Raw genomic sequence first — 20,370 nt, 5'->3', positions numbered from 1 at the left:
CCACCAGGACAATGCAAGGGTCCACACATGTGCAGTTTTCGTGGCAAAAATTCCATGAATTAGGTTACGAATTACTTCCTCATCCGCCCTATTCTCCAGATTTAGCCCCCAGTGACTATTTCCTATTCCCAAACTTAAAGAAATGGCTCGGCGGAAAGAGATTTGACTCCAACGACGAAATCATCTCTCAAACAAATGCATATTTTGATGACCTCGACAAATCATATTTTTGCGAAGGGATAAAAAAATTGGAGAAACGTTGGACTAAGTGTATAGAACTGAAAGAAGACTATGTTGAAAAATAAAATAACTTTTTATATAAAAACCTGTCTTTTATCCAAAAAGTCACGGACTTATTGACCCGCATTGTAGAACCGTAATCAAAAATCACAAAAATTATCTTTTTACGTCCCTTATTTTCATTTTCATTAGCGCGTTATTAAACACGTTTAAGGTTTCTCAGTTTTGTCATTTAACTCCCTTACTGTTCTATTTTTTATTAATTTTTTCTGTTTTGTCTTTTTGATTTTTTAAAGCTAAAGTTACTGATAGATGCTTCAGTTGCCTGGAAAGAACTTTTAATTATTATGACTACCTGAAAGAAAAAATGAATTTCCCAATTATTAGGAAACTACTTAGATAAAAAGAAACTTACTCCTCCCAGATATCGAACCGAAATCAAAAATCACAAAAATTGTCTCTTTACGTCCCTTATTTTCATTTTTATTAGCGCTTTATTAAACGTATCTAAGCTTTCTCAGTTTTCTCATTTACTTGCCTTACTGTGCTTTCATTATTAAATGATTCTGTCCTGTTTTTTAATTTTTCAAAGCTGAATTTACTGTTGCATCCAACAGTATCAATTGCCTGGAAGGAACTTTAAAATATTCTGACTGCCTAAGAAAAAATAAATATCCCATTTATTAGGAAACTACTTAGATAAAAAGAAACTTACTCCTTCCAGGCATAGAACCGTAATCAAAAATCACAAAAATTGTCTCTTTAGGTCCCTTATTTTCAGTTTTATTAGAGCTTTATTAAACATGTTTAAGATTTCTCAGTTTTCTTATTTAATTCCCTTACTGTTTTTTTTTTATTAGTTTTTTCTGTCTTGTTTTTTTATTTTTTAAAGGTGAAGTTATTAATTTCAATTGCCTGGAGAGACCTTAAAAATAGTCTAACTGCCTGTAAGAAATAATGAGTTTCCCAATTATTAAGAAACTGCTTAGATAAAAATTAACTTACTCCTTCCAAGCATGGAACCGTAGACAAAAATCTCAAAAATTGTCTCTTTATGTTCCTTATTTTCATTTTTATTAGCGCTTTATTAAACGTGTTTAAGCTTTCTCAGTTTTCTCATTTACTTTCCTTTCTGTTCTTCTATTATTAGTTTATTTTATCTTGTTTTTTGATTTTTTAAAGCTAAGCTAAGCTATCTAAGAACTGAGTTGACACCATTACAGCCATAGTCTGCTCAGGCTATTCTTAAAAACGGACAGTGAACTACTACATAAATGAATGTTATGTGCATTTAAGACACTCTAGAGATCTATCGATGGGAGAATGACGGCCATATTCAGTTCTGTGCATAGGAACATGATAAAGGTTAAAATTGCGTAGAGTTCTATTTGGAACATTAAGACCCACTTTAGAAAGAAGGTCAGGAGCATTAATAATGCAATTAACCAGCTTAAAGACAAAACAAAGATCAGCGTTCACACGCCTTTTGGCCAATGTATCCAGGTTAAGTCTTACTCTCATGTCCTCACGATGGTACTCGTCAAAGCTAATGCCCATTCTAAATGCATCACACCATAAAAATCCATCTTGCACTCTCTCAATCATATCTATTGAATTCTGATATACAGTGCATTTTTTTTATCTCGGGTCATAAGGTTTTACGTATAATATTTTCAACCCCATGTTAGAACCTGTTCTATTTAATCGATAGGATTGAAACTTGGAAGAAGTGAAGTTTAAGTTAACAGACTTTAAAAAATCCCATTATTTTGCAAAAAAATTTACGGGGGAACGTATTGAGATGGTTTCAAACTACATTAGAGGAATGTCGGCGCAATAAGTGGTAGATAATTTTGCAGTGTCTTATCCTAACCGTCCCGTCCCGTCTAGATCAACTGTCAACGGTTTCATGAAAAATTTATTACGATTGGATGCATCGCCAGTACTCACTTAAAACGAAAAAGAACCGAAACTGAAGTAGACGAAGAATTTAAAATGGAGGTATGCTTGGCCGTTGAAGAAAATCCAACAAATAGTCTTACTCAGTTTGCTGAAGTTACCGGAAAAAGTAGGAGTAGTTGCTATAAGGCAATCAGAAAAGAAAAATACAAATCTTCTAAAGTTAGAAATGTTCAAGAACTCTTGCCTAATGATTATTTTCTTAGAAGGCAGTTTTGTGAACAGTGGATGGAACGAATTAACAACGACCCACAATTACAAACAAAATACTACTTTCAGACGAAAGTACTTTCTGTACAAATCGTACAGTCAACAAAAAAAATACTCGAATATGGGCGCGAGAAAATCCTCACATCATCCAGGAAACGCATACCCAAACAAGACAGAAACTTAACGTGTGGGCAGGAATTCTTGGAGATCGAATAATTGGACCATTTTTCATAGAGGGTAGCCTGAATACTGCAAAATATTTAGAATTACTTCAGGTGCAGGTCATTCCTGTATTAGGAAACGCTGTTCAAAATGGCAGGATAATTTTTTAACATGATGGAGTCCCCGCTCATAGTGCAGTGACTGTTACCGAGTTTTTGAATGCCACGTTCTCAGGACGCTGGATTGGACGTTTTGGGCCATCTAAATGGCCGGCGCGAAGCCCCGATCTTTCGCCTTTAGATAACTTTTATTGGGGCTATCTATCATCGAAAGTGTTCGATATTGTTAGAGGCAGACCCAACAATATCGAAAAACTTCGTAATAGAATTATCGAGGCTTCGCGTACCATTACTCCCCAGCAGCTCCTAAATGTTAAAAGACATTTCTACAACTGTCTGGGCTTTTGTTTGGCTCAATTTGGAGGTCACTTTGAACAATTTATTTGAAAGGTTTTATTTGTTTATTGTTGATTTTTGAAAATATATTTTTGAGATTTTGAGGAAATTATTTTGTGTCACTGTCAGATATTTGTCGACCTGCTTTGAAGTGTAAAGGTAATGAAGGTTACGAGGTGCAGAAAAAAAAAACTTTTTCATCAGAAAAACGTATTTTAAATAGGTTTCTCGCAATTTTTTTTGCAAAATGGGATTTTTTAGTCTGTTAACTTAAACTTCACTTGTTCCAAGTTTCAATCCTATCGATTAAATAGAACAGGTTTTGACATGGGGTTGAAAATATTACACGTAAAACCCTATGACCCGAGATAAAAAAAAATTCCCTGTAGAGGAGACCACACTACTGAAGAGAATTCAAGATTAGATCTAACCAGTGAGACATAAAGGAGTCTATAGGCTTGCAGAGAGAGATGTACACTATACCTGTTTACAGCACCCAACACTCTTAGTCCCTTTAAAGTTATTTTAGATATGTGATGAACAAATCTCAGATGCTCATGGAACCACATGCCCAAATCCTTGACTACATTCACATACTGCAAGGACTTACCAAGGATACTATATGTAGAATTGAATCTCTTCGAACCTCTATGAAATGATATGTAGCGATACTTGGAAATATTGAGCCTCAATCCGTTCATCACTGACCACTCACACAAAGCATCAAGGTCTTCCTGAAGTTTGGCTATATTATTCACCTGCTTAATCTGCATGTAGAGCTTCAGGTCATCAGCAAACATACTTACAGAACTATGATCGATCACATTAACAATATCATTCACAAATAGATTGAAGAGCAGAGGGGCACAGTGAGATCCCTGAGGAACCCATGAGACTACATTATTGATGGATGCTTCAATTGCCTGGAAGGAACTTTGAAATATTGTGACTGCCTGTAAGAAAAAAATAATGTTTAATTGTTAGGTTTGTTGTTTAATGTCAATTATTAGGAAACTAAAAAAAGAAACTTACTCCTTCCAGGCATAAAACCGTAATCAAAAATCATAAAAATTGTCTATTTACGTCCCTTATTTTAATTTTTATTAATGCTTTATTAAACGTGTTTAAGCTTTCTCAGTTTTCTCATTTACTTCCCTTACTGTTCTTTTATTATTAATTTATTCTGTCCTGTTTTTTAATTTTTCATAGCTGAATGTACTGTTGCATCCAACAGTATCAATTGCCTGGAAGGAACTTTGAAATATTGTGACTGCCTGTAAGAAAAAATTAATTTCCCAATTATTAGGAAACTAAAAAAAGACACTTACTCCTTCCAGACATATAACCGTAATCAAAAATGACCAAAACTATAACTTTAGGTCCCTTGTTTTCAATTTTATTAGCGTGTTATTAAGCACGTTTAAGCTTTCTCAGTTTTCTCATTTAATTCCCTTACTGTTCTTTTATTACTAATTAACTCTGTCTTATTTTTTGATTTTTTTAAAGCTGAAGTTACTGATGGATTTTTCAATCGTTTGAAAGGAAGACGATTGAATCCTTCCAAACATAGAACCACAATCTCTAGAGAGCCCTTAATAAATAGTGGAGATTAAACTGTGACAGGTTAAGGTAGTAAGCCAAATCAGTGGCACTCAAAACGCGGCCATTCACACTATATGTTTTAGAAAAATATTTGGCGTATAAATTAGCAATCTCTATGTCTAAAGAGGCAGTAAAGTTATTATACTGCATAGAAGAATATATGTAACTATTATCTTCTGTACCATTGACAAATATCCCAAAAATGTTGACACTACTTCCTATAGATGCCTCTGTTACTTGAATTTAATTCTGATAACCCTGATTTTTTAGGTTCTTGCACTGAGCTCGCATTATAGAAAAAATGATAATAATTTTACTTGAACCGATGTTTACCCATAATGTTTGTATCTATTGGTACGACATTTGTATTGGGAACATTGTATAGACCTCGACAATAACAGACATAAGAGTGAAGCAATTAGTGACACTACGCACCTTGCCTACCATTAATGGAATTTTTAATTTTTTTCAAAAAGACCACTGGACGGCTGACTGGCAGAAAGTTTCTGTCCGTAAAAGGTGTATGCCTCGCAGATTTAAGATCCGAGTTTTCCAACAATTTTGATCTTCATCGTTTCGTACAAGTTGTACTAATCCAAAACGTCCTCAAATATTGGAAATAGCCAAAAACGGTTCAAACAAAAAGTGTTAGTCGTGCCCATTTAGGTTATGCCGCCTTCAGGATCGATTAAAATAAATCCGTCCGAAATAAATCCGATTTTTAGGCCGCGGGGCGGCTTAAAACTACGAGCCAAGCAGAATAACGGCGCAAGGAAGGAAAGGGGGAAGGGGGAGGCCTACAAATTGCAGTTAAAAGTTCAGCGACCGAAAAGTAAGTCAGTGAACCAGGCCTGAACCGGATTGGAGTTACTTAGATCGACCGACTTACCTTTTGATGGACTGACACTGCCTGCCTGCCGATCCGCGCGATTAAAGAGGGAAAAAAAAGAGGCGAACGAAAGCTCAGCTTTTTATGCAATTTGGATTGCACGGAATATGCGCTAGTGGGGAGGTGAATTCAGGGTTTCAGGGAGGTTGAGTGAAAGGGTTAAAGGGTTTAAGTTAAACTTGCGGCCTTTGAGTGCTGAAAAAAAATATTTTAATTAAAATTGATGAATAGATTGGCCGTGTTTTGAATCTGTTAGGATATGCATTATAAATATTACTTGTACTTTATCTTGTATATCCTAAGAAGTTAAATACCTTAGTTAATATATATGGTCGTCTCACCTGTGGCACATCGAGATTCCATAGATGTGTTCTTATAAAAAGAGAGTAGTAGTACTTTTAGAAGATTTACAAGAAAACCCTGTTTTTGATTTCGAACCCAAATTCTCAAAACAAAATATAACATGGCTCTGCGAAATATTTTAATATTAAGTACAGGGTGTCCCAAATTAGATACTCACCATTGGGATCTCGTTAACTAGAAGAGATACGAGGTCGGTTAAATTGAGGCAAAGTTTGGGGCTCATTAAAACGCCCTTTTGAAATTTCAAAAGTCCCGAATAGTTCTGAGGATATTTGGAAAATACCGAATATTGGGGATTTCATTTTTATTTTTTTAGGACTCTATTTGAATAGAAATAACAAAATAAGTTACTCATTCTCATTGCTATTTTTTCTATATTATAAAATGGTGTCGTCAGATTTTCAAACCGACATTTTGTTTTTTTAAATACGGCCCTGAATTTTTTATTACGGATTTTAAGAGCCCCTTATATTCCTAAACCAATGATGTATCGCACTTATTAAAAATTTTTATATTAATGGATATTTCCATAAGAACCCTTGTATTAAAGAGAAAGATGAAAAATATATTTTTAATAGGATTAAAAACGTTTTCTTTACAGTGCTAGTATATTTAGTTTTAATCTTCTCCCGAAGATGCTAACATCGTTAACGAAACACGTGTTGAGAGTAAAAATAAAGAGTTTTAGTTAGTGGTAAAACTGTCTCGTAATTTTATAATGAACACTATTGGTCAATAGAAAACCCAAGGCAGAATTAAGAAGTAAGACCTCAGGAACAACAATTATTTAATATATGGGTATGTAGTACAATAAAATTATCGGCCCTTTTTTTTCTTGAAAAAAATCTAACTTCCAAAAGATATGCAGTATTAATAAGGACCAATATAATGAATTCCGTAATGGAAGAACCTTTGGATGTATTACGTCAACTATGGTGGCAACATGACGGTGCACCATCAATTTATTAAATAAATTGTTTCCTAACAAATGGATTGGAAACCAAGGACCCATACGTTGGCCCGCTCGAAGCCCCGATCTACACCCTTTAGCTTACTTTCTTTGGGGATTTTTTTTTAAATTATAGGTATTTGAATATTTGCTTTACTTGTGTTACTTTTAAATCTCTGTTTATGTTAGTGTTTAAGCTTTTTCTAATAATGCGTTATTATAAAAAAAAGTGTTTGTTTTAATTCCCATTACATTTTTTGTCATTATTATAAAATTTTTGAATAAGTGTTGGTTTAGAAACATAAGGGGCTCTTAAAATCCGTACTAAAAAATCCAGAGCCGTATTTAAAAAAACAAACTTGATGATGACAGCTGAAATACGAAACGTCGGTTTGAAAATCTGATGACACCATTTTGTAATATAGAAAAAGAGCAATGAGAATGAGTAATTTATTTTGTTGTATTTATTTAAATAGAATCGCGAAAAAATAAAAATTAAATCGCCAGTATTCGTTTTTTTTCCGAATTTTTGAAATTTCAAAAGGACGTTTTAATGAGCATGAAATAGCGCAACTTTGCATCAATTTAACGGACCTCGTATCTCTTCTAGTTAACGAGATCCCAATGGTGAGGCTCAAATTTGGGACACCCTGTACATATTAGTTTTAAAACTGAATATCGTAGTAAATTTTTAAGGTTAGTGAGTAATATAATTTTCAACCAAATAACTGTGAAACAAAGTGTAGAAACTATTATTACTAGAATTTGGAAGAATTTTTATATTTTATTTAACGATTTACCATGCGTTCGCAACTGTTAATTTTTATTGTATAAATTGTGAATTTTTTGCTATAATCGCTTCTTATAATATAGTAATATATTTTGTGAATATTTCTTGTTTAATTTCTGAAACCCAGACCTATATATCTAGTAGGAAATGGAGACAAAAAAGTCCCCCAGTTTAATACTTTTTTATATCTATATTAAATAAAGTCCTCGATTTGTCACTTTTTCTATTTTCGTACAATAGTTTTTGAAGAACAATACAATACAATGGTTTCTGAAGAACCTCGCATTCCCCACTCATTTTAAACGCATAGTATACTAAAGTGAAATTTAAATGTGGCGCCATTAGTATGACGCCGGCTAATACTACTCCTCGACATGTAGAGGGCGCAATAGTTAATTGACATTCATTGTTCTATTGGCTGTTATGGGAGTTTCCTATCTAAGAAGTATTAATCTATAGATCCATTGTCGCACATAACCATCACATGTATGAAGCTTATATGGTGAAAATCGGAATCGTATGTCGGCCATCTTGCTTGGCAAAATTGACAGGGAGCTGACAGACAGTTGAGATTTGAGTTTGTTTTTCATTGCAATAAATGCAAGCGTGAGTTGAGTTTGCTATTTGTTTTAAGAATGTTATTTTAAATTCATCACTTTTTTTCTAAAAGTTCTCTTTCAATATTGGTAGTAATATTTTAATTGATTTGCAGCAAGCAATTCCAGGTTTCCGTAAAATTTATAAATTTGTCTTTCAATTTTTCTGTAGAATCTTTAAATAATTTAAAATAAAAACCATCATTAATTATTAAATTTAATTTATTTTCATGAGTGTTAATATTTAAAAAACAGTACCATTACCTTTATCAGCTGGAAGTATTTAAATAGTGTTATCGGATTTAAGTGTCTTTAAAGCTTTTAATTCTAAAGAGTTTAAATTTTGTTTAATTTTAATTGGTTTTTCAATTTCTATCCTTGTCCTTATTTTAAATTCATCTTGTTGATCTCAATTTGAAAGTTATGTATATTTTGTTTATATTTTTAATATAATTTTACATTAATTATCTTGATAACGGTAGTAGATATAATTACCGAAACGTTGGTTCAAATTAGGTATTTTTTAAAGAAGTAGGTCTTCTCGTTGTTTTTATCGTTTTTTAATTTTAATATTTATAACAAAGTTAGGTAGGATATTGAAAAGAAGAAACGAGCTCAGAGATTAATAGATTAAACCTCGGCTCCTAGGTATATAAAAAATCTATTATACCTCAAGTAAATTATTGTATTTAAAACTTATTGAACTTTAATTTAAGTATATCGAACGGTATCATTACAGATATTTGAGCTCATATTACTTTTAAATACGTGAATAAGTCTATTTTCTTCTTCTTTTCAATTTTTGAGGATGTGAGATAGTAATTTTTAAATTGATTTTTGCCATAAGTGACGTAATACCCAATAAAATAAGTAACTCATTATGAATTTGTCACAACAATACAGATTTTACTTAAAATAAGGATTGTCGTGAAAAACATTTATTTAGAGGATACATTTTCGGCAGGCATCCAAGCTTTATCAGCACCACTTTCACTTTCCCTGCCCCTAAACAAATTGATTTAATCCCATGAAAACTAGCCTCCTGTTCATAAACCTCTACCCCAACCCCCACTTACTTTTTTTTGCCTTAATTTAATAGCCAACTTAAGTCGATTAAGATGCATCCGATCTCCATGCTCAAAAGCCGGCCCGGTCGGGTCGTGATTGAGGAGCACTTCCAGCTCGTAAGAGCTCCTCGTGTGGTCCAAAAGGGCCGTAGCGAAGTCCTGACACTGTTTCCGTAACTCCTGATACTCCCCGTGGAACTCGTGCTCCATAAAACTTAACCTGAAAAACGACAGAGATTCCCGGTTAATGACTATAAGAAATTTCTATAAAAAAACCAGGAGTTAAAAAAGAACGAGAAATTGATTACCAAATATCACTATGATCGATCAATGAGGTGAAAATCTTTAATTTTTTAATAGAGAAATGTTGATCGTGTCCATTAAAGTTATGCATTCGTATGGACCAATAGAAATTATTACGTAAACTGGTATACTTGTGTACAGGGTGGCTACTTAACTGCGGCTGTATGTCAGAAACTAATAATCGTAGAATCAACAAAAGAACAATTGTTATAAAAGTGGGTCGATAAAAATGCTGAAGAATATTTTCAAATTTCTTGATTAGTCTTTAGAACGCATTACATCTATTTCAAAACTTAAAATTCTATTTTTTCCAAACATTTTGATAACGGACATCCCAAAATATTATCGTAATAATTTACAAGCATTTCCACGCAAAAAAAAAACACAAAAATTATTGTCAAATGAAGTGCTGATAAGAGTTTTGATCTTAAGTGAGAAACGTAGCTTAGAAAGTTGGCTCTGGATAAACTGATTTTTCTGAAACGATTAATCGCTTTATTTTTATATCAAAAAAATATTTTCTGACTATTATTTTCCACATTACGTAATAAACAGTCCTGGATTTACACTAGGGGTAGTCAAGGCAAGTGCCCAAGGCGGTAGAATTTTGAGGGGCGGCAAATCTCAAGAAAGAAAAAAAATATTTTCAACAGTTATACTTATAAATTACCATGGGGAATGTTTACATGTCAAATATTAACTCAACTCAAACTCAAAAAATGCTTTATTGTAAACATAAACATAGAAGTTGTAGACAAAGCCAATAGACTGTACATTAAAGGAATAAAAACGAGGAACTAATTTAAAATAAAATTATATAAAACTTTGAAAAATGCTAATTATTAAATAATTCACTTAAACTATAGTACGCTTTACTAGCAAGAAATATTTTCGTCCTTATACGTAGGCTTTTTTCAGTCTTAAGTTGTCTTATTTCTAATGGAAGTTTATTAAACAGCTTTTTACCTTTATATATTATTATGATAGAGCTATGGACAAGTTCAAAATGAGGAATGGGCAGCCTCAACAAATAATTTTGTCGTGTATTATAGTGGCTTCCTAAGTGGAGTTCCTGTTTATATTTTCTAAAAACTAAGCAAATTGTTTCCAAAATAAAAATACAACATAGGGTTAAAATATTATGACTTACAAAAAGCGGGCGATATGAGTTACGAGGCTTGGCCCCACATAGATATCTGATGGCCCTTTTCTGGAGTACAGACACTGAATTAAAAAGTGAATTTGAACATGAACCCCAAAAGCAAATTCCATATCGAAGGTGCGACTCGATAATCGCGAAGTATGCAGATCTGGCAATGGAGAAATTAAGATTGGTGGCAATAACCCTTAGGGCGTAGCAGCCTGATGAGACTTTTCTACATACATATGGTCTTCAAATTTAAGAAACCTGTCTATGGAAAGGCCCAAAACTTACTGAACGGTGGCATGATGATGGCCTCATTATTCAAACATATATTATTTGTATTACATTTAAAATTAAGGATATTTGTTTTAGAAACATGAAATGTCAAAAAATTTGCATCACACCAGTCTTTTATTTTTAACAAATCCGCACGTATATTGGCCTCCATTTGAGAAACATCAGAGTCGTGCCAGAGGATGGTGGTATCATCGGCAAACAATGTAAATTTGCCAGTTACCTGCAGTTGTGGTAGATCGTTCACATAAATGAGAAAAAGTAGAGGACCAAGTTAAGTTTGACAGCCTGGACACGATTTGTTAAGTAGGAACGAAACCACTCAAGGGCAGTTCCTCTGAAACCATAGAGCTCCAGTTTCATCAGCAGCACTCTGTGACTCACGCAGTCAAATGCCTTTGACAGGTCACATAATACCGCTGCTGCAACTTCACCAACACTCAGTCGGTTGTACAGGTGCTAAAGATAGCATCATTTGTGCTCACAGACTCCCGAAAGCCAAACTGCTGAAGACTCAATAGGCCAAACCTATTTAAAAATGAAACCATCCTCACCTTAACGAGCCGTTCCACTATTTTGGCTAAAGTAGGCAATAACGCTATAGGTCTAAAGTTAGAAGAACAGTTGCGATCGCCACCCTTGTAAAGAGGAATAATCATTGCTCTTTTTAAGCACTCTGGGAAAACTCTAGTCATAAATGAAAAGTCAATTGACTCGGCCAAGACTTGCAAAGCAGCAAGAGGTAAAGCAGAAAATATTCTAAGAGAAAGCCCTTCCCAACCTGATGAACTCTTATTCTTAACATTAACCATTAACTGTATAAGCTCTTCCACACTTGTGGGGGCAAAAAATAAAGATTTGGCTACTACCACATTGCTGAGATAGCTCCTGGGATTTATTTTTTGTGAGATATTGGCTGCAAGGTTACTAGCAATATCACAGTAGAAGGAATTGAGGATACTGGAATCTAAGGTACTTGGTCTAACCAAGACATTATTTTTGCCCCTTAGCTTATTTAAAATCTTCCAAGACTCTTTTGCTCTATTGGAGGAACAATTTATCCTCCTTTGAAAGTAGGTCCACTAAGCCCTTTTGATTGAGTTTCTGTAAATCTTGCGGTAACTATTATAGTAATCTAAAAATGTTGCATTGTTCATAGCGTATTTCCTAATGTAAAAAAGGGAGCGCATATTTTTCCCAGATACTCGTAAACCCTTAGTATACCAAGGTTTTCTATTTCGTTTCTTAATATTGACAACAGGAAAAGCAGTGTTGAAATTGTTTAATACTATTTGATGAAAGCTATGCAGTGGGTTAAGAGTAGTCAATACATTATTCCAACTTGACATATTGCAAAGCAAATAGAATTTGCGGAAATTAGCTTTAGTATAAAGTCTACCGCGTCTAAGACTTATTCTCATTAACTGCACTATTAAGCTTTACTAATCCCACTATTGCCTCATGGTCAGACAAACCGGCATTGATTGTTGTATGTGATTTTCGTGTTGGTTAAAATTCGTACAGAAGTAATCTATCAGTGAGGAAGAAAATGCTGAGATCCGGGTTGGCTGATCCACGTGCATCTTAAAATTAAATGAGTTTAACAGATTAAAAAGCATTCGATTTGATCCATTAGATCTGTCTAGAAAATGTACATTAAGATCGCCAGTCAGAATCAACATCGCGTTAACCGAAATTTCACTTAAGAGGGTCTTCAACCTTTCTAAAAACAAATCTAAATTAGCAGATGGATATCGATATAATCCTAAAATATACAAATTTAACTTACTGCTAAATACAATAGAAAACTATTAAGAGTAAAATTTGCTTTAATGAAGTAATTGCGAAGATATCATCGAACAGTTCGCAACACAAAAACTCAGACGCGTCTTTCGATGAAAACGACACGCTCATATACATCTTTAGATTTCTATAGCCAAAGTATATAGATTTCAACAGTGTTAGACTGTGCTATAGCTGTCAGATCGTTTTTTGAAACCATCAATAATATTTTCATTGTCTACATGATCAAACAAGTCTGTAATTAAAAATCCGTCTCCATTTTGCAGTTGTATTAAATGACAGAACATTTTACATCTTTCAATTATTCTTAATAAAAAGTATTTTTCTTCTGTTATTTTATATATTTTTATCTTAACCTCCCTTCGTGATAAAAAAAAGACGAAAGCAAATTATATTTAATTGGATACAAATTAATTCCTAAAATAGATTTTACTAATATTTCAATATGATAGTTTTCGATAATATGCAATCTAATATTCAAATTGACCAGCAACAATTAACAAACCTCAGCATACGATTTTACCTACCCTAACTTTGCAAGCTAAAATAACCTAAAAAAAAGGGCGGCATTTTTTGTAAATCCGGGCCTAATAGTTATGTGTCTCGTTAGATGATAGAACGGTGGAGAAACTAGGATGAGAATATCGTCGCTAGATAGTGGAGGTGAGCTGATAGAAAGGCTTCTTGATCAGTCCAACTTATGGGGAATTCTCCGGAGAGTGAATTGTGACCAGTGGCATTCGTAAAATCATCCGAATTTTTTTCCATTTTGGTCCCACGAGAAGTTAGTCAAACATGTCAGAGCCCTAAATTACCTTGCTAAATTATAAGTATTATTAGTCCCAAAATAATATTAAGTCCAAGGGTCCAACAATTCTCAAAGCTTTTCACATTCTCTTCATCTCTTCAGCCAAGGGTAAATACTTATTATAATTTTTTCCAATATAGTTTAATTTATGTTGTGTCCTAAAGGGATCGATTTTTAGCTTTTAGGTTCAAGACGATGTCAGGGATATTATTTGGGATTGGTTTATCTGTAATTATCTTTCGGTTCCAATAAATACATCAATCATCCCTTCCTTCGATTAATGTTGGTTCGTATAGAGTAGTATGAGTTCTTTATTTCAGATGTAAGGTATTTTTTGTATAATATTTAAGGAAGAACCTTTGCAACTTTATTAGGCTATAACTTTCCAAATATTGTTTCGGTGGAAGTGTAGAACATCCAGCTAATATGTGCGCAAGACTTTCGTCTATCTGCTTTCATAGTCGGCACTTAATTTGGGGTCAGTTTTCCCTTAATATACGTTTTCGAGAAAAAATTTTCGGGATTATCTGATCTTGGAATGCACATATAAAACCCTGTTTCTACAAAAATATTTCGAGACTAGGTATTTTCCATGCATCAATTTTTGACGCCATTGATTTTTAAGTTGTTCATGGGTTTTGATCTGTAGAAGAGGATTAAACTCACTTTCAGATAAATGTGGTACGGTTGCATCTTTTAGCGCTTGGAATACCCTACTGGTTTTAGCTTTATCGATAAAGTATTTTCTCAGATTGTCTATCTGTTCTGCAGGTCCTGCAATTATGTTCTTAATATTCCAGATTCACACTTGTTTCTAGGTTGATCAAACCAATCGACAGAGCTTAATATTATTATTATTATTATTATTACTGTTATTATACTAAACAATATCCAATTATTAATTACACACGAACTCGTAATATGATTAACGTCTTGATATCATCTATACGTCTCGCGTACTCCGGGCGTTTAATCTGGAAATGTACCGGAATTAGGTCGGATAAATAATGCAAGGAAAATGCGGCTTTTCGCCCCTACATTCACCATCCGAGCGAAGTATCTACATGTCATTAGTGAGTCTCGCTCGAGTCGTAAGGAATATCTTGTAAGTGAAATATTACAGGAGTAAACTTTATATGACTGGCGAAATGTCGAGTTAATTAAGGAAATGTGGGTTTATTGCTGTAAGTGCTTGGAGTATCCATTTGTGATGGCAGAATATTATGGATTTAAATTATAGACTGGGAATAACCCCATACATCCCTGGAGTCTGAAAATGAGGGTCTACTAAGAGTTGAACTTTCTGAAAAAATTATACATATAATTTTTACACACACGCTCCTTCCTACATAGAGAACATTTAAAGGAAGGACACTGAGTGCTGTTAATTTTAACAGTGGAAAAAAACGGGGACGAAATAAATTACGCTCGTATGAACAGTGAGAATCGCCTAACAGATTGAGTTTATTTGACGTAGAGCGAATATCATTTAAATGCACCAAGTTGACTGTTGCTACAAAAAAAGGTCTAGAGTGTTACATATTTTGAACTTATCTTGACAAGTGCTCCTAGAGTATCCCGTAAAATTGTATTGTATTACAAGCAAAAACCTGAAAATTCTAAATTAATTTCTTAATAACCAATTGTAGTCCCAATTAATTCTCAAAAATTAAGAACCCTACCTCGAGGACATGACAGATGATAGATTTATTTAAGAAAAAGGACCCTTGTCCGGTTGCCTGATGTGTCTCGTAAATTCCGCTCCATCTGCTCCAAAGTGATTTAGTTGGGGGCTAATATTGGATTTCCAGCCGAAAGAGGTTTTCGGTTTGCTTTAGAAATGCCTTCACTTAAGACAAACGTTTTAAGTAGTTTTTCTTATGACTTACCGTCTAAGCTCCCAGGATAACTCGAAGGCGGTCAAGATGGGATCTTTGGAAGACAATGCTATTAGGGACGGGGAGGCTAAAGCCCTGTAAGCGTTTATCCTGGACCGGGAGTGTCTTAGGGAGTCTTCCAGACGCGAGGTTACGCATTCGTCACAACCACATCTAAAAGAAACAATTAGAAATCATAAAGTTTTACTACTGGTAATTGTTTAAATGATTTTTGCAACACTCAGTACTTCAACGAACTGCGGTAAATAAAATTTACGAGTTTCCTTTTAAGAGAGTCAACCGCAATATCTTTCGGGACGTTGGAAAATATTCTCATAAATCTGGATATCCCTTTATCGTATTGCATGCTTATGTGCATGCATAACGAAATTGTAACAAAGACAAATTGTATTTCGTATAACAACCGGATTATATGTTTCTGATACATTGTGTTGTTTTCTGGTATTTCCTTCCTGGAATTCTCCATATTTGGTGTTTTTTTTTTAAAGTGGAGCACTAAGCGAAGTTTCACTCATCAAAACTTTGAGGTGGAAACTTTGGAGAGTTTATTTGGTCGGATTTGTGGGTTAGAAAATCAATAAAAGCAGCAAAATGTTTGTTTTTTTTTTCCAGTTAAATATGAGGGAACGAACTAATCAAACCAGATATATTCGAAACAAAATATTTGTTATTAGCTTAGCAAAGTACTTTCGGCGTAAGTCAGCGATTTTTTTGATAATGAATTCATGTATACAGGGTGAACCAAAAATAAGCAACGACCATCAACTTCAATTTTTAAATGGAAACACCTATTTTTTATTCAAATTTTGAATTCTGCATAGAATCTTAAGAATATTTTGTATACTATGTCTTATACCTAATTCTAACATTATTAATAAATTTGCAACTATTTGGGTCATTTGAACATATTCAAACATGTCTTTTCATAGTTTTTCAACGGGTATATTTGATTGTTGACACCTTGTCAGCATTTAACCGCATGGAAACAGTATGTATTACTTTACGTAAAAGTCAGTAAGTGTCAAGTGCAATTGCAAAGTTTAAAAGTATGGCGCGTTTAACTGAAAAAGAAAGAATTGAAATTTTGATGATGGTAGGATATGGCGACAAGATTCAAATATCGGCCGAAATTTGCAATCTGTTTAACAATAGGTACCCGGAGAGGCCGATTACACGTTAGGTAGTAAGCAAAATTGAAAGAAAGTTTAGAGATGTTGGTCATGTTAGAGACAAATATGACCTGGACCGTCCCACACTTCCAGAAAACAGATATTTTGCTCGATTTACAAGAAAATCCACATAAATCAACGTGATAAGTTGTTGCAAATCAGTCGGTTAATAAATCAAATGTTCTAAAATATTTCCATAGGAATAAATGGTATCCATATAAAGTTCATTTAATTCAGGAACTTCGCGAACAGTACGAGATTACCTTACCAACATTTTATCAAATAGATGTATTGGAAGGGAGGTTTTATTGAATGGCCAGCAAGGTCGCCAGATTTAACCCGTAAAGTTTATTTTAATAAACCTGAAAATTTAGAAGAATTAAAAAATAGAATTAGAGCCGAAATACAACAAATCCCGCCTCAAACAATAAGTAAAGTATTACAAGAATTTGAATATCGACTTGGTTACTGTCAGGAAAGTTAATGGTCAACAATTTAAACATTTATTTTAATTTTTTTGTTTTGTTTTTTTTTTATAGACTATTCCAAAAATGTATGGTTATTTATAAAAAAATTAATCGCAAATTTCTTAATAAATATTGAGGTTAGGTATAGGACATGGTATATGAAATATACTTAAAATTTCATACAATAAAATATGAAATAAAAAATGGGTGTTTCTATTTTAAAAAATTAAGTTGATTGTCGTAGCTCATTTTTTGTCTACCCTGTATACATGAATTCATCATCAAAAAATCGATAAAATGTACTCACTTGTGATAGTAAAAAACATTGTCACAAATGAACACAACATTTAAGATTACAAATAACACACCACCAAATGTCTAATGATATTTATTGTTGAAGTTCAACCAAAAATGTACACCTGATGTAAAGCAAAAATACAGGTTTATTTAATTTATGTGTTGCTTGGGTTTTGCTAAAATCTTTAAAGAAGCTGTAATTTAATTACTGTAATAACGGGTTTAAATACGTGAAACCAAGGTTCAATTGATTATAGCAAATGTTTAAGTAAATAGCATGAAAAAATAGCAAGTTCCAATGATAAAAAAGCTAACAGGAATAAGGCTGTTTCTAATATACCAATATACCAAGAGTTTATTAAACTTATTAATGAAAGTAAATAATTAGAAGCTAATAATTCTGATTTATTGGATGTGATCAAAATTGTGAAATTTTTTTCGTATTACAAAAACTGAAAATGTATTTTAATTATTATTTTACATTACAATGACCAAATATTTTTGGACAAAAATATTATAAAATATATACCTATATATGTGTTTGGTGACTAAGAATTAAATAATATAAATATAATATAAAGTAACGAAATACTTTTATAAAAAAAAAATTGTATGGCAAACCTCTTCTCACATATTGACAACCCTAAATTACCCGTAAGTATCTGATACATTGATAAATACTTAGCAGGAATTAAAAATATTAAACAGACTAATTATCATTGATAGGTCGATCATCATTGATTAGCCAAGGGAATTCTAAGGAAACAGAAGAAAAGGTTGGCAACATAGACAAAATACAAACATAAAAAATTGCAGAAAAAGAGAGAACATCATTTGTGCTTACATCAAATGGAAAAAAAGGAAAAAATCACAGAAAAAAAGAGAAGGCAAAGGAAGAGAATAAACAAAAAAGATTTGAGCAGCAACAACAAAATAATAAAAAAAGACTGAAAAGAAAAAGAAAGAGATTATAAAGCATCTAAAAAAACAATCAAAAAAATAATGAATCTGAAACTTTGCTAATAAATTTGACACAGTTTATATAATGGTCGAATTTTAAGTACAAAATTTGAGTCTACTTTTTGTAGAAGCTTCGGTACGATAAATGATAATATTGACTTACAAAAATATGTGAATTGATCCAAACACCTCTTAGTCCAAAAGTTCTTAGTTTGCGAGGTACAGGGTGTAAAAGTTACAATTTTATTTTCTATTTTTTCTTACTGTTTCAGAAGCATTTTAAATTATAACGTAAAATTATTATTTATTTCTCAATATTATAAATATCCACTCATTAGAAGTGTCTGAAGTTAAAAGTTTTAGAGACGTCTGTTTTTAAATTTTTCAATGCATTATTTGTACCCTGACTATACAATTTTATCGCACAATAATCAACTTACTTTATATAATATTTGAGTAATATTGCTATGATTCCTTATGTTTTTCATAATTTAAAATAATAATATCATAGGTATTAATATTAGCATCATAGAGTATACGATGTTTGCATATTCTGATATGCATTTAACGTACGGATTGGCAAGATGTAATGCTTTAAAAGCACGAACATTATACGTTGATAGATTCTCTAATAGACACCTGCCTAATTCAAAGACTTTTCAACGCATCGACCATCGAGAAACTGGGAAGAAACGATTATAGTCTTATTTTGAATCGAGTTTTAAGTATTAAAAACGATTTGGATTTCAGGTCGTTTTGGTCCAAATAAAAAGTCTTATAAGTCTCCAATAAGGAAAAATATAAAATAATATTGTAACTTTGACACCCTGTATCTCACATACTATCAACTTTTGTATGTTTACTAAGATATGTTTAGGTCAATTCATATATTTTGGTCTGCAGTTTCGAGGTACCCCAAACTTTCGCATAGATACCCTGTACAGTACCAGACACTATTGCTCTAATCCGAGCAACACATCATATATTATTATCGTTAAATATATATTTATTCCACGATTTATTAGTAAATTTTTGTATATATGTATCAACCGTATAAGGTCAAGGTATATTTATTAAACTGTAGAAGATACGTATATCATATACGATTATGTTGACAAAAATTTCGACATTTAAAAAAAATTGACACGGGATTTACATATTATGTAGTTTTTAAACTCGATTACTACACCTTGATTATTTGATGAAATTTTTCTGGAAAATCACTGTTTTTCTTCCATATTATGTAATCTAATAACGCTGTTTTTATACTAAATTTTTATATATAAAATTATATCAAATTTAAATAAATAGTGTTATTCAATTAAATATTGAATATATATTTTCTGCAAAAACATTATTTTTTATTAACACAACCCTTAGCCCCCCACCCACCCCAAACATTTACCCAGTAAGAAATTCTTTTGAAAAATTACCGTTTTTCGTATATATTATCCATTCTAACAGCACTGTTTTTGTATTAATTATTTATTATTATACATATATTTAATTATATCGAATGTAAATAAACACATTGTGTTATTAGATTAAATGTTAATGATGAAACCAGATGTTATTCATGTGCATTATTTTGGAAAACAATGATTTTTGAAATCAATTTCTTACTGATAAGTTGTGTGGGGTGGGTGGGAGGGTAAGGGTAGGGTTAATAAAAAACAAATTTTTTGTAGAAAATAATAAATGCTTTTTAGGAAAATTATAGGTAAAAAAATCTATACTTTTCTCACACACTTTTTATGGCAAATGAGTGGAAATTCAGTTTTGAGTCAAAAAGTTTTGAAAAAATTTAAGTTCTTTTTGGTTCTAGACAACTTTTCATTATCTATGTTCAAAAATACAGTTTAATTAAAACTCTCGATATATTTATCAACCGTTTATGACTAAGGTATATTTATTAAACAGTAGAATATACGTATACCATATACGA

General features: G+C 32.5%; 1 protein-coding gene across 3 annotated transcripts in view; it reads right to left on the bottom strand.

Moving 5' to 3' along the window:
* The window catches only part of LOC126738661 (transient receptor potential-gamma protein), a 298,445-nt gene that overhangs the window by 87,860 nt on the left and 190,215 nt on the right, over positions 1–20,370 (bottom strand). For all 3 annotated transcript variants that reach the window (XM_050444089.1, XM_050444091.1, XM_050444090.1), the window contains exons 7-8: positions 15,524–15,685; positions 9,292–9,502 (exon numbers count right to left, since the gene is read on the bottom strand). In XM_050444089.1, coding sequence (XP_050300046.1) covers positions 9,292–9,502; positions 15,524–15,685 — 373 coding nt within the window. The remainder of the gene's footprint in view (positions 1–9,291; positions 9,503–15,523; positions 15,686–20,370) is intronic.

The sequence above is a fragment of the Anthonomus grandis genome, chromosome 7 (genome assembly GCF_022605725.1).
Source record: "Anthonomus grandis grandis chromosome 7, icAntGran1.3, whole genome shotgun sequence".
NCBI lineage: Eukaryota > Metazoa > Arthropoda > Insecta > Coleoptera > Curculionidae > Anthonomus > Anthonomus grandis.
This window is presented reverse-complemented; position numbering and strand designations above follow the sequence as displayed.